This window comes from Camelina sativa, chromosome 9, assembly GCF_000633955.1.
Source record: "Camelina sativa cultivar DH55 chromosome 9, Cs, whole genome shotgun sequence".
Lineage (NCBI taxonomy): Eukaryota > Viridiplantae > Streptophyta > Magnoliopsida > Brassicales > Brassicaceae > Camelina > Camelina sativa.
This window is the reverse complement of record NC_025693.1, coordinates 36,423,317-36,437,980: the sequence shown is the minus strand read 5'-3', so window position 1 is coordinate 36,437,980 and position 14,664 is coordinate 36,423,317. Positions and strand designations below refer to the sequence as shown.

The 14,664-nt window shown below is 30.2% G+C and overlaps 2 protein-coding genes across 2 annotated transcripts; one reads left to right on the top strand and one right to left on the bottom strand.

The window, feature by feature from the left end:
- On the bottom strand, nucleotides 1,039-1,996 carry LOC104714492. The gene is made up of 2 exons (XM_010431880.2): nucleotides 1,450-1,996; nucleotides 1,039-1,332 (listed from the first exon to the last, which is right to left on the bottom strand). Exons 1-2 carry the CDS (start codon nucleotides 1,862-1,864, stop codon nucleotides 1,277-1,279), a joined length of 471 nt encoding a protein of 156 aa, XP_010430182.1. The 5' UTR covers nucleotides 1,865-1,996; the 3' UTR covers nucleotides 1,039-1,276.
- Nucleotides 11,488-14,010, top strand: LOC104714491 (transcription factor bHLH112). Its single transcript, XM_010431878.2, has 8 exons — nucleotides 11,488-11,941; nucleotides 12,049-12,457; nucleotides 12,548-12,655; nucleotides 12,742-12,807; nucleotides 12,944-13,009; nucleotides 13,102-13,161; nucleotides 13,256-13,407; nucleotides 13,767-14,010. Exons 1-8 carry the CDS (start codon nucleotides 11,625-11,627, stop codon nucleotides 13,768-13,770), a joined length of 1,182 nt encoding a protein of 393 aa, XP_010430180.1. The 5' UTR covers nucleotides 11,488-11,624; the 3' UTR covers nucleotides 13,771-14,010.

Genomic DNA, 14,664 nt, shown 5'->3' with positions numbered 1-14,664 from the left:
AATTTAAGAATGTTTAATAAATACATAGATTAATGTTTAATAAAAAATTTAAGAATGTTTAATACTATTTAATAATATAATGTTTATTAATATTCTTAAACATATTACAATTATAAAAATTTATAAAATAACATTTTAATTGCAAACTTATAAAATTTTTACCAAAATTCAAAATACAATGCCATATTTTTATGAAACAAAAAAAAACATTGTAAATAAATTTTTTTTGAAAAACAAACAAACATATTACTTAATTAATTAAACAAGACAAACATTTTATTTAATTAATACATGGATTAATGTCCAAATTTATTCCATATATTCTCAACTAATCCGAGAGAGACACGTCATGCAAAATCAGACCCAAGAACAGTTATAGAATAAGATCAATGAGCCTGATCTTAAGTCCACTATTTAATTATTTTCATTTTTAAATGGCCTAAGAACACCCCATATGATCTCCCTATAAACATGGTTTTACTGAGTTTAGAGAGCAAGAAAAAAAAAAAAAAAAAGCTATAGGATTTTTGGAACATGAGTGCCAAACCATAGGTCGAGGCCATCATCATAGGAGTGATCAGCTTGGTTGTTGATGGAGCTAAACCGCTTTAGAAAGAAAACAAATATTAGGTTGTCTAATTTCAACTACCATTTTATTATTTAAGAAGTTTAAAGTTATATAATATCTAGAATCAATTAGTGAAATAACCATAGAGTCAAATAAAACTGGTGAAATCATGTTGACTTAGAAATTTATTCTACCCAAATTATCTACTCGATATAAAGTTAATGAAAGTTTTGAACAGTTACTGTAATATCTAGAATTTTGTCATAAGTCTGTTGTCTTTTAGGTTAACAGCTGTGTTCGCCTGTTTGGTATAAAATGCAGCTTCCATTCAAAGCGTAATTCTATGTCAATGATTATGCTAGACGATAATGATTAAAATGCAAAACATCATTTTCCAGAATTAAAGCAAAAGTATAATAAACAACTAAAGTACTCTATATTCCCTCCATATAAAGAAAAAAAATACTATAAAGGACAAGTGACAAAATTGATTACTTTATAGACCCCATAGTTTATACAAAGTTCCAAAATTTTCCTCCTTTCTTTCCAGATTTTACACATATTTCCCAACACTTTCCACATTTCCACAAACAACCCCAAAGGAAAAGGTAAAAGAAATTTTAAAAAAAAACACATTTTTTTGTTCAAGTTTCAAAGAGACAAGTTTGAGTTTTGAATCTTACACACCCCAAAAAAAAAAAAACTCATTCATCTCTTTAGCTGAATATCCATCTTGCTTTTCTCTAACTTCTCCATTATAGATCCTACAAACAAAAATATGATTTAATGGAGTTTATTTAGTATGAGCTTCGTTACCAATAAATAAATAAAGCACTTAGCATAAAACATGACAACGTTTTGAGAAAACCAATTTAACTCACCAGGAGGATAACAAACAGGAGGATCTTCAAAAAGAGAACGAGAGATTTGTTTATGAGCAACACCGATATCGAACAGAACAAGTCCAGAAGAAGGATCATTCACTGCAATGCCTTTTACTGGTAACCAAAGGAAAAGCTCTTCTTGTTTTAAACCTTTAAGTCCAACAAGCCCACCATAGCTTAGGTTTGCTTTAATCACACTATCAAAGAAAACCCTGTTTTCGAACCGAGCGAAACAAGGATTCTGTAGCTGAACTTCGAGCTCCCCTGTCTTCTCATCTAGACTATAACTCTCCACGTTGTCTGGAAACAAACCACCTGGTAAACCACGAGCTTCGAGGAGGTTTCGGATCGAAGACTGTGAAGATGGAGTAATGAATCGGACAAGAAGAAGAAGAATAAGAAGCACAGACATCTTTTTTTTTTTTTTTGGTTGGATGGTGAGATTTGTGTGTTATGAAGGGTTTAATGTTTGGTGTTCTGTTTTTGTCAAAAGAGTGGAGATGTGAGTTGTCTTTTTTAGCTTATGAGCTGGTTAGCAATGAGTTGTGATTTGTGAAAATTTGTGATTATTTCGTATATTTAAATATATATATATTTTGGTACCATGTTATGATTTTAAACCAATCCACTTAATTTTGAATAATATTATTATCTGTATAGTCTCACTATTTGAAATTATAGTCTTTTGCCTTAAGTAAAGCCATGTTGAACTAATTGACGTTGTAACCTCCGCAAATCACGGTTTGTTTCCGGGAAACACTATAATGGAACACTATCATTTTCTTAAAACATAAATTAATAGATTTTTAAGTACCAATCATGGTTAAGTGTATCACACACATTAGTCTTTTTTTTTCCTCTTTTTTTTTTTCCCTACGTTGTTTTATATCAGTAGTTATTTTGCAATTAAAATTTCTAAAAGAAAACCAAAATTGGTTCTTTTCTTTTAGAAAGGTTTCGTTAAGTCAGTCTTCAATAAGACATTATTCTTTGTCTTGTCTGAATAATGGTACAAGAAACGTGGGCTGTGGGACCAAAAAAGAAATCCAAACGGAACCGAAAATGAAACGGTTTCTATCAAATTGCAATATGAATTAACTACAAAAATTACATTAAAAATATTTAATATCAATTTAAAATTTGAACTTTTAGTATATAAGTAGCTAGGCAGATGAAATGATCTGACACTACATATAGACGTATGTATATGTGAATTTCACTAGCGGAATTCTTATTTTCCGTAACGCCAACACTAATAAACGAGTAAACAAAACAGAATTAAATCAGGAGGTATAAAACGTCAAAGGCTCCAATAAAACGACGTCGCAAATCACCTATACTGATTACCGAGTAAATAATACTTAAGAGCTCAATTAAACGACGAAGTCAAATATTTTTGGGCTTCTTGTTTTATAATGGGCCGAAAGTTTTAAAAAGAAGTGAAAATTGTTTATACATACTTTATAGACCAGTCCACTCGAGGTATGAGGTTTTTTTTTTTTTTTTTTTTTTTTTTTTTTTTTTTTTTTTTTTTTTTTTTTNTGAGTTTTCTTACCATAGAATCTGAACTAAACCTGAATTTGAAGTGTAATAAAAATAAATTGAACACAATTAAGATGAAAATGGTATGATAATTGTTAGCGTCAGTTGCAGATAGTAATAGAAAGAAGTCAGTGAATTGCTCACTGACATAATAGCTAAAAATTGGAAATAGAAAGAAGTATACAAAGTAATAGCTATAATGAGATGCTTCTATTGAGAATATTAAAACATCTCAGTATCTCACGAACAATATTATAAATGTTTGAATATATGGAGAAACTTGAAAGAATTGTTTTGTTTCATCCAAGTACATGAATTCCGTAAGTCCCTTATGGCCCTCATAATTTCAAGATATGAATATATTTCCCATTGATGGGAGAGTAATATTAATCTTATTTATAAAATCTAATTAGACCAAATATATATATATATATATATATATATATTTGACAGTTTCATAGTTAAATGTGATTAATTAATAATAGTTTCAACTTTCAAGCTAGTTTATATATTGTACAGTTATTTGTATGGACAAGTAATATTATTTCAAACTTATAAAAGTATAAACCAGCCGTTAATAGTCCACAAATAGATAACCAATAGAGACATGAAAACCGGCAAACAAAAATGATATAAGCAATATAATTGTGAGAGGAAATATATTTGTTAGCGTGATATACAAACCTTTTTCCGTTGAATAAATCCAACTAATTCAGCGGTCAATCACTTGCAAATAACTAGTTAAAATTTTTAATTATAGCAGAACCAGAAAAAACTTAAGGGTCTGAATGGTAATTGCAGTACATGCGGTGAAATCTATTTATGGTTAATTTGGACCGTTTTATTTTTAAGGCGGACAATAGATCGCTGCGAACCAACTATATTTGTATATAAAAGTGGTATGCAGTTGGTCCACTGCAATTTTATTTCTGTTTTCTTTATATCGCACTATAACGAACTACGTCTGATAAATAGATAATAAAGAGCGATCTAATCCGCAGACAGATTTATCTGCTCCAACCGCTGTAACCATTCACGTCTTTATAATGAAAAAGTCTTTTAAGGGTTCTCAGTTATCAAATTACATAGATCCGAACAGTTAGTCTCAAACAAAGCACACTTTTAACGTAAACGTCCACATGCATATATTGTCCAAATCAGGTTCTTATAGAAGCACCGAGAGACTCCAGAGATGGTAGCCCTTCACTGGTTCGCGAATCCAGGTCATTCCTGATGTCATTTCACACAATGTAACGTATGTCTTCAACGTAATATACAAACTTAAACATCATAATTAATATGTTAAATCATACTATATATTATTTGTAAAAACAAAATCAAAAATAGACCGAGTCAAATTTTATTATGTTTTGGCAACTTATACCGGAATTGAGTTTGGGACCAATAGAGACGAGTCGATCACATCACATCTCAAGGACTCTAAAAAATTAATTGATGTTTTTTATTAATTTCTTCTCTCGAACCCTTCTTAGAAGTCTGCGAAAATAATGATGATTGCTTTGTCTATTTAAAACGAAAATTACGGAGAAAAATCTATAACAAAACTAAAAGTAATTTAGAATCTTAAGTGTACAGTACCGAATTCTGGGTGAAACGTACTTTTCACATTTTTATCTTTTTATGTCCTTCACATCTCATTAAAGAATGTATTTGTTTTTAGTTCTAGACTTCAAGTGATTATGTAAAGGAGATAAAAATGTTAAAAGGAGTAAAAACAAATACAATTTTCAGGAAAAAGGTATATTTGATATTTGACTTTAGTTAAAAAAAACACAATTTTCAGGAAAAAGTTATTATGTAAAGAATTATTTGATATTGTGTTTTTTTAACTAACGTAAATTTAACTATTTTGTTAACATTTTCATTTAATGTATGTAATTTAATTTCAATAACATGCTCTATTATAAAACAACAATATTTATAATTAAACGAAGTTGAAATGTTATTGTTTTTTAGTTGCAAATGTTTTATCCAAAAATAGCAAGAGAGACTTTTCTCTAGCTTTATCTCAACTAGCTACTACTACTACTAGAGCCGGCCCAAGCCACAAGCTGATGAAGCATGTGCTTGCGACCTGGTTTTATTTATAATTTTTTCGACCCTATTTTTCAAAATTCTCTTGCAATTCTACCAATAAAGTATTGGCTATAGGAACAATAGGTAACAGGTTCGAATCCCCCAACATAACAAAGTGTTAAATACTGTACTTTTTCGATTTGGGCTTGTGGCCCTATTAATGTCAGCGACGGCTCTGACAACTACTACAAAGGTTATATATGGGCATAATCTTACATTTGAAATTAATCATGTTGATCTTTCAAAGATTCTTTTTCTCATTGTAATTTACTATAAACTTTGAGTTTTATTTCTGTTTATTAAATAATCTCGAAAACAACTGAATAGGACAAAACTAGAGTCGAAGCGTGGGGCGGCTCTTGTCGTGTTCTTGGCACGATATCTAGAAGAGTCGTACTGATCTTGAGTTCTGCGTTGACCTTCAATTGTAATTAAGAAAATAAATAAAAAGAGATAAATTAGGAGTCAACTTTACCTAAACCTTATAATTAAGAAAATAGAAAAAAAAAGATAAATTAGGAGTCAACTTACCTAAAAAAAGGTGAAACTTATAAGAAGAGTAGAAGACCAATACTAGTCAACCACTAATCGGCAGCCACATAACCAAAGAGATGTTTTGATTGCGCTTTGTGCATTATAGCGTGCCAAATGGTTACAAGTACTTTTTAAAAAACTTGTTACCAGTTTCACACCTTTTAGCCAAATAAAACATGATTACAAGTTTATAAGTTCTTGAATCATTAACGATACTGTTATATAATATATACTATACAAATAATGGTTGCTAAAAGATGTTGTGGGAAGAAACCCTTGCACTGAAATATCTTATTATATATGTATAATTCCATATTTTCTCCATCTTCTAAAATTTCAGATTTTCTCCAAGAGTACGAGTATATAGTTCTGTTGGTGTAATATGAGTTTTTTTCAAAAGTAGCGCGCTTCAAATTCACATATTCACATATTGATATAGAAAAAATGATTAATTTACATATTTTGTTTTTCTGGTTTTTTTTTGTTAATTAACATTACATATTTATGTTTTTTACACATATAAAGTTATAAACTTTTGAATACTTATACTCATGAGTTTTTAGTGTAAGGGATTCTTAGTGTAATACATTTCGATCCCGAAAATATAAACTACTATCATGTTTGGAGACTTTCTGGGTGATCAAATATATAGAAATGTGTTAACGCGTTACAGTAGTTCGATTTGTTCAGTTTTTCGTTTTTTTAATAATATGAAATTTAAGAAGTTGCAAATCCTATACAATCCTTTTTACTAAAATATTTGAATTTGAGGTTTATGGCCATAAAGAAAAATGCAAATTACACATGTACACACCTTATAACTATGTCATTGTCATGTCATTAAACACTATACAAATGGTGCGTGATATTGCATATGCGACATCTATTGTGAGAATGAATGGCACGTAATAACTTTGATAAATAATTACCCAAGGAAACGTTAGAAACATGGTATTCATGTTTTGTCATACAGACACTGTAATTAATTAAGAAAATAAATGAACTGTCCGTAATTAATCCTAATCAAAGTATAAAATAAGGAGTATATAGGACTAATCAAAGTGCTATTCTTTTGACCGTCATTGCTAAATATTTATTTGTCTAGAAGACTTAAATTATTTCTTTTCTTTACTCATGGAGCATTGGAGCTCACTACCCCACGTGTCTGTCACAGCCATGATGGTTTTTCCGATCGTGCAAAAAATAAACTTTCGTTTTTGTAGTCTTCTGCATTTCATCCTAACGTCATCATGACATCATGCATAGGAGATATATAATATTACAATACAAAAATAAAATTTTGTTTGATAAATAAATGAAAATATCAATACAACAGATATCGGATGCAGAACATGACATGTCATGAGAGAATTATGCGTTATTCTCAGTGGCTTTCATTTTATCTCGAAAAATAAAACAAATATTATCTGTGTTGTAAAAAGACTCATAGATAAATATTATTTATTTTATGTATGAGATTAACAAATGAACTATGATATCGACAATTGTTGGAAGTTTTTATCCGCACAATCAATGAATTCTTACGTAATTATATAAGTTTTTGCACATTATATATACATTCTGCCATTTCGATACAGTATCAAATATATTGTTTTTCTGAGTATTCCATTGGGGTTTTGGCTTATAAAATCTACTCACTCTACCTAATTAACTCGAATATTTGAATATTTTTAATGGTTATTTCGTATTTTGAGTGTTACAAATCAAAATTAATATGCGGTATTCCTAAAATTAGTTACGTTTATTTTGTTCTACAGTGAAGTTTTTGCATGTTTGCGAAGAGATTATTATATATCTTGTATACATTTTGTTATGTGGAACATTTAGATCATTTTGATTCATATTATAGTAGCTAGGGTCTAGGGACTCTTTTTAGATTAGTATACATGTTCACAAAGGAGATTGTTATGTGAATTTGTACATGGAAATAAAAATTATACTTATAGCTCTCGTGAGTCCCAAAAACAGCGTTACATTACTTACGTGTAAAAAGAATGTTATCATGTACTAAGAAACAAAGAAACAAAGAAACATTTGCTTTTCCAAAACATATACAAAAACAAGAAAAACAATTCTTTTGCAAACGTATGATGATGATGATTTGGGGTTTTGAAGAAAAGAATGAGTCGCTGACACTTATCCGACTATCTGCGCCAAACAAAGTCTCCACTCATATTTGCCGCGTGGGTCCTTTTTTTTGACTACTTGTCGTTGTCCTTCACCTACTTTAAAATTTCATTCATGTTTCTCAAATTGCTTCTATACATATATACGTATCTATATCATTTGTATATACGTATATAGCAATATCACATAAGTATTTTGGAGCAATTCATCGTCAACTAGGAACTTCTTAAAACGAGTGCATGAATCTCATTGTTCGTGATCAAGTTTTACTCCTACATCCGGAAAGTGTACACACGCATTATCGCATTATTATGAAAGATATTAAAGTGCGGTACATTTTAAAACTAGTAGTTTTGATTCAACCCTGATTCTTTTTCTTTTAGTTTTTTTTTTGTATTAATCTGATTACCACCAAGAGGTTTAGGCTTTTGGCCTATAATCCATGTAGAATGGGGATCCGAACATGTACATTGTTATTTCTCTTTCCAATATCGAAACTCTTGAGGTGGACTAAAAGAAATATGGACATCATGTATATGCTTAATAAACATTTTGCTTAAATCTGAGCATGATTTTTATTTGATTGCATACAAATTTTTGATGTTTTTGCAAGAAAAACAAATATTCGAAAACAAAAAAATTGGTGATGATTATTATAAAAAAATGTGATATTGATAAGCAAACTATGTCCGCCTTAAATATCTAAAAATGTGTTTGCATTTGACAGCGAAAAAAAGATGATAATGATATCTTTTGACATAATGAAAAAAAAAAGAAAAGGAAGAAGAAAGTTTCATAAAAATGGAAGCTATTTTGCATATGTTCGATGATGAAAAGAAAATCCAAACGTCGACCGACAAAGAGTTTAGAGGAGTGTCGGTCTACATATCGATGGGATCTATAGACCAGACCGTTAGAGAAAATAACCGATGGGCTGACAAAGATTCTTCGGATCTAGTTTATGTTGTCATACGATGGCTGTGACACATTCTTTTTAACGTTTCATTCAATAAATTTTATTTTATCCAATATCAACCTAAACTAGACAAGTGTGTTCATAGAAAATTTAAAATTAAGTTAGTCACGTTGCTTTGACAAAAAAAAAAAAAAAAGTTAGTCACGTCGCGTCTAGCTACTTTTTGGATTAACTATTAACCTATCAGTTAACGAGAGATTTTTTTTTTTTGTTGGACTGATGGGCTTAAGCAAGTTGATCAAATTGCTTTTGACACTTTCTTAGGTTATATAAAATTAATTTTAATTGCACGACGAAAACTTACCAGTCGCATGGATCTGACCTAACTGTCTCTGTATTTCAGCGCTTCAAAACTCTTTAAGTCAATGCATTGTGTCGCACAGAGAGACCCATTAAGCAATTTTGAATTAATTCTTTTAGAAATGATTAGATTATTTGGGTCCTTTAAGTTTTAATTTTTCCACAATAGCCAATAATTATCCAATAAAAATGTATTACCATTTACTAGTACGTTAGTCTTATTTTTTCCACAATAGCTATATTATCCAATAATGTATTACCAGTTTCGTTTGATTTTTCTTTTTATATGACTAATCATTAGAGTTTTTAAAGTGTCAAATCTATTTTTGTCTATCAAAGATATCCATTCTGACTAAACGTAAGATAATTTTTTCATCCATTGGACCATAAATTGATTACTTTCATTTTTTTTTTCATCAGTTTTATTTTTTATTATAAAATAAAATAACAACGAATATAATAACTTAAAACGATTGTAAAATGTATATATAGATTAGATTTTTTTTCCTTTTTTCACATCTAATATTGTTGAAATACCATACTTAAAATATTTTGTGTGTGTTAATAATATGCATTATATCATATTAAAATTTAGATAGTGATACATCGACCGTACCACACCACAAAATCACCACCACTAGAACTTACATTTCATAGTCCTCTATGCTAAAAACATTCATAACAAAAATATATATTAGTTCTAATTGGTAACACAAAATAATATAAGCTTTATGAAGGATAAAGAAAAACGTTAGCGACACTAAAATAATTAAAAGAAGTGATTAGTAACCAAAACTTTTTTTTTCGAAAAATCTCTTCGTTTTTAAAACGATGACGTAGGGTACAGCGTACATGATTACCCGTTAAACCTATTTTGTCAATGACATATACGAGTTTGATTGAATTTAGGTGGTTATGTAATAAGAGTACTAAAATGTATTTGAAGATAAATGATTGGGAATTACTATACTTTACTTGTCTGGAAGATCGGGTGGGACTCAAATTTTCTACGAAATTGTGTTTATATGGCTATGTCTTTCCATATATATAAAACGTGATTACTTTCTGGACGGTGACACAGCCCGGTTCACTGTGATTCGAGCGGGTAAAATGCCCATAAAGATCAGATAGGGTTACACTATTATAAGGTAAGTTTAACAAGTCCAATTTTAAATTTGTGTGGCTGTCGCATAAAATGGAAATTAAAAAACTAAGAAAAAGGAGAAAAAAACAAAACAATGACTTGTAATTAGTAAAGTGCAATAATTGATTGACTTATCAAATTTATTTGAAGAATAAAATATTTACGGAATTTAGAAAAAGCTAGTTGAAAAGAATAAGGACCGTTTGGTATAAAGAGATTGTGAGAAAAAAGTCACAAACACAATAGGTCCAGAAACGGTGACGTGACACACAGATCGAAACTCAGCATCGATCGACGATCGTCATCATATACCATTTATCCCTTTAGTCTCAAGCCACAAGAACAAATCTTATTTTATACTACTATTTCTAACCAAAAGAATCTGATCGACAATGAAATAAATATAGTAAGTGTCGTAGTGATCGATCAATATGTGTGCAATGTAAGAAAAAATCATTGAATAGTGCAAATTAAAAATCGTATTATTTCCTGGATATTTTATTTGTGATTATATTCGTAGGTGTTTAAAATTACACTCCCTCTGTTTCACTATACATATAACTAAAATATTATGTTATATACTTTGCCTAAACTAAATAATTAGCCGTATTTTATCTTTTGAAGCAATTACTAAACTGGTCTGATTTTAAAAATCGCGTATGGAAGCATGAAATAATTTATAAGAAATATCATTGTAAAAAAAAAGAAAAAAAAAAGAAATATCATTGTTCAAAATCTTAGTCTTTATATTTAACTACAGTTTTTTATAATGTATGTTATATATATACGCATGCGTAGACTATAATCAGTCGTAAAAAGTTTTCTATTTCTGACCACTTAATAAACGATCGATTTTCAGAATTTTTTTGTGTCAACCAATCATATAGGTTACCGTTAGATAAAATGTCTAAATATAAATATTATCCCTCTTTTGGCATCTTGCATAATACCAAACACCTATCTAATCTCAAATTAAATATTTCATTAATTAAAATAAGAAGATAATTATCGTTTCTTGAAAAAGCTAAGCAGCAAAGAAACAAATCTCACTTACAGTTGTTCTTAGAATAATAGAAGAAAATTTAGGGATTAGGAACACTATTATTACAACATGTTTTCTTTCAAATAAAATATTTAGCCTAAGGAATAAATAAAAAATCAAGATTAGTTTATATAAATAAATAAAAATTCACTCGGGAATGTTAGCTGATATATTTTTTGTCTTCAAATGTCAACTAATTCCGGTAATTTCCACACACTTGTCCGTACTTGCCTATATAAACATACACACCCTCATAAACATATACCAAAATTTCACCTTAACGCTCTTCATATCACATACCACACACTCATACATATAAGCTTTGACCTTCCTATAGAAACGATCTAGAAGAAAACATATATCAAAACTTTTTGATCAGTTCTCTTTATATGGCGGAGGAGTTTCAAGCTACAGCGGCGATTTGTGGTGGCGGTGGCGGCGCGTGGTGGAACTCGCCAAGGAGCGTTATGTCTCCTTCGGATCATTTCTTGTCACCTTGTTTCGGAGCTGCTATCACTTCCGATGATTTTGGCTCCCAAGAGAATATCAAATCTAGGATGACTTGTACCGACAACAATATCGTTTTTGGGCAGCGAGAGGCGGATTCCGATAGTGGAGGAAGCACCGTGACGATTGACTCGACGTTGCAGATGATGGGTCTAGGGTTTTCCTCAAACTCTTCTACAGATTGGAACCAAACCATTTTGTAAATTCCTATAAGAAACCCTAAATTTATTATTTTTTTCACTTTCTTGGTAAACAAGATCTATAATATTCATGAGATATGTTTTGTTCTTGTTTTGTGTTTTTCAGACAAGAAGACTTAAACTCAAACTTCATAAGGAGCTCACAAGATCAAGATCATGGCCAAGGATTCTTATCCACAACTACTTCACCTTATATACTTAATCCAGCTTGTTCTTCATCTCCATCAACTTCTTCGTCCTCAAGCTTGTTACGAACCTTTTACGAACCCGAACCAAGTCCATACAACTTTATTTCCACCTCAAGTGGTTTAATCAACGATCCTCAACTCTCTTGGGCTAATAAGACAAATCCTCATCATCAAACTGCTTATGGACTAATTAACAACTTCTCTAACAACCCAAACTCTCGACCCTTTTGGAGTTCTTCATCAACAACTAACGTAAACAACACGACGCCGACCAATTTTGTAACTACTCCGCAGATAATCTCTACTCGTATCGATGACAAAACCAAGGTAAATAATCTCATACATGTCTGAAATAATTTTGCTGATATATATAAGTTTTGTAGCTAAATTATTATTATTATTATTTTGGTTGAGAAGAATCTGAAGACAAGAGCTCAGAGTGAGTCTTTGAAGAAAGCAAAGGATAATGAATCTGCGGCGAAGAAACCAAGAGTCACCACGCCTTCACCGTTGCCAACTTTTAAGGTACATGATCATATTTCAAGTTTTGTTTCTAACCTTTTACTTTAATTCAATTTCTTGGTGGATAAAATGGATTGTAAATGTAACAGGTGAGAAAAGAGAATCTAAGGGACCAGATTACTTCATTACAACAACTAGTGTCACCTTTCGGAAAGGTAAATGATTTGTGTTTATTTTATTAAAAACCAAATATATACAACCAAAAATATATATTTTTTCCTTGGTTTGATTTATGTATTGAGCTAGGTTCTTAATGTTCTTATTTTTTAATATCTTTGTGTTAAACTTCAGACAGATACTGCATCTGTTCTCCAAGAAGCTATAGAGTACATCAAGTTTCTTCACGACCAAGTCACTGTACGTTTCTTGTGATTTCTCTACTAAATCATTGTATTCAAGAAACCCTATAAATTAGCAAATCTCAAGCATAGTAATGTTTTAAAATACAGGTTCTAAGCACTCCATACATGAAACAAGGTGCCTCGACCCAACAACAACAACAACAACAGGTTTATTACTCGATCTAGTGCTATATTTTTGTTTATCTTGGACTCTATAGTCATGGAAATATAAGTAATTACTAATTGATATGGATTCGTGTAGATATCTGGTAAATCGAAGAATCAAGATAATAATGAGAATCACGAGCTAAGAGCACACGGTCTATGTCTCGTCCCGATATCAAGTACGTTTCCGGTGGCTAACGAAACAACAGCAGATTTTTGGACACCAACGTTTGGGGGCAACAATTTCAGGTAGAGAAGATAAACGTATACCATACGGTTCTTAATTAGCATCAAGATATTTTTAAATATTTTTAGCATAAAAATAAAAGAAAATCAAAATTTACAAGTCATGATCAAAGATTGAATCATTACTTGGAGAAAAAGTAGAGATGGGAGAAGGAGAAGTGACTCTTCAAAGGTGGGCAGAGGCAACAATGGTGTTGGAGGGGACCAACTACAAAAGCAAGAATGATTTAGGGCTTAGAAAATATGGGATAATCTATTATAAACTAATAGGGTTTATTAAAATAACTAAAAAGAAACATATATACTAATCATGTTATATACGTAATAATTAAGCTAATTTCTTTTTTTTATTATATATATAGGTGATTAAAGAGATAGCGTTGTGGTTGTCAAGACGGATGGGAACATATGCTAAATTCAGCTTGGAGACTCTAAAGCATGGCAATAATTTTAATGTATTTTCGTCTTCTTTTTAAAAATATTTTATGGGGGTTTCATTGCTGAATTTAGCAGATATGGGTTGTTTTTTATGTTGAAGAACCTTTTGTTCCTGTCATTGTTCTTGAATTTATATATACCTACTTTTGCCGTTGGTGCCGTCATTAATTGTGGTTTCTCGTATGAAGTTCTTTAAAAACAAAATGTATCTATTGTATAACGTTCCATAAACTAGTTTCTATGGCGAAAAATAACAAGAGTTTATAGGGGAAAATCTATTTAAAAAATCCATAAACTAGTTTATCGTTATATATAATTTTTTTTGTAGCAATATATATGCCCTGAGAGTAAAAAAATACATGTTAGTATGTTACCGAAGTACTACGAAAAAATAAGTTAAAAAAAAAAAGATTTAAGTTCTTTTCAACATTTTGTTTTTGTATTTATTTCATAATTATTTATAAATTATGCATACGTATATATATATTTATATCATTTTTTCATCAGATATTAAATATATTATTATACAGAAAATCAAAATATATTATTTCCTATTAAATTTACATTTTAAAAATACTCTAAAACCATTAAAAATTTCAAACAAATTATAATAAACCAGATTTTGTGGGATACAAATCAGATCGATTTTTAATCTTCAAAGCCTGGTTCAAAAGTATTTATGTTCGTTCATATCCATGTTTTTTTTTGGGCAAATCCATGTATAAATTGTATTCCCATGGATTGAACTTTTTGTTCCTTCGATTAGAAATATATATCATGAAAATTTGGTAGTGGAAGCCAGTAGAGAGAAGCGGTCCACCG

What these genes read in the sequence shown, in the direction of transcription:
- LOC104714492 (XM_010431880.2), bottom strand. Translation starts at nt 1,864, where the DNA reads ATGTCTGTGCTTCTTATTCTTCTTCTTCTTGTCCGATTCATTACTCCA. An exon ending in TCCTGTTTGTTATCCTCCTG is followed by an intron (nt 1,333 to 1,449) that starts GTGAGTTAAATT and finishes TTTTGTTTGTAG; the next exon opens with GATCTATAATGGAGAAGTTA.
- LOC104714491 (XM_010431878.2), top strand. Translation starts at nt 11,625, where the DNA reads ATGGCGGAGGAGTTTCAAGCTACAGCGGCGATTTGTGGTGGCGGTGGC. An exon ending in TAGTGTCACCTTTCGGAAAG is followed by an intron (nt 12,808 to 12,943) that starts GTAAATGATTTG and finishes GTTAAACTTCAG; the next exon opens with ACAGATACTGCATCTGTTCT. An exon ending in AACAACAACAACAACAACAG is followed by an intron (nt 13,162 to 13,255) that starts GTTTATTACTCG and finishes GGATTCGTGTAG; the next exon opens with ATATCTGGTAAATCGAAGAA.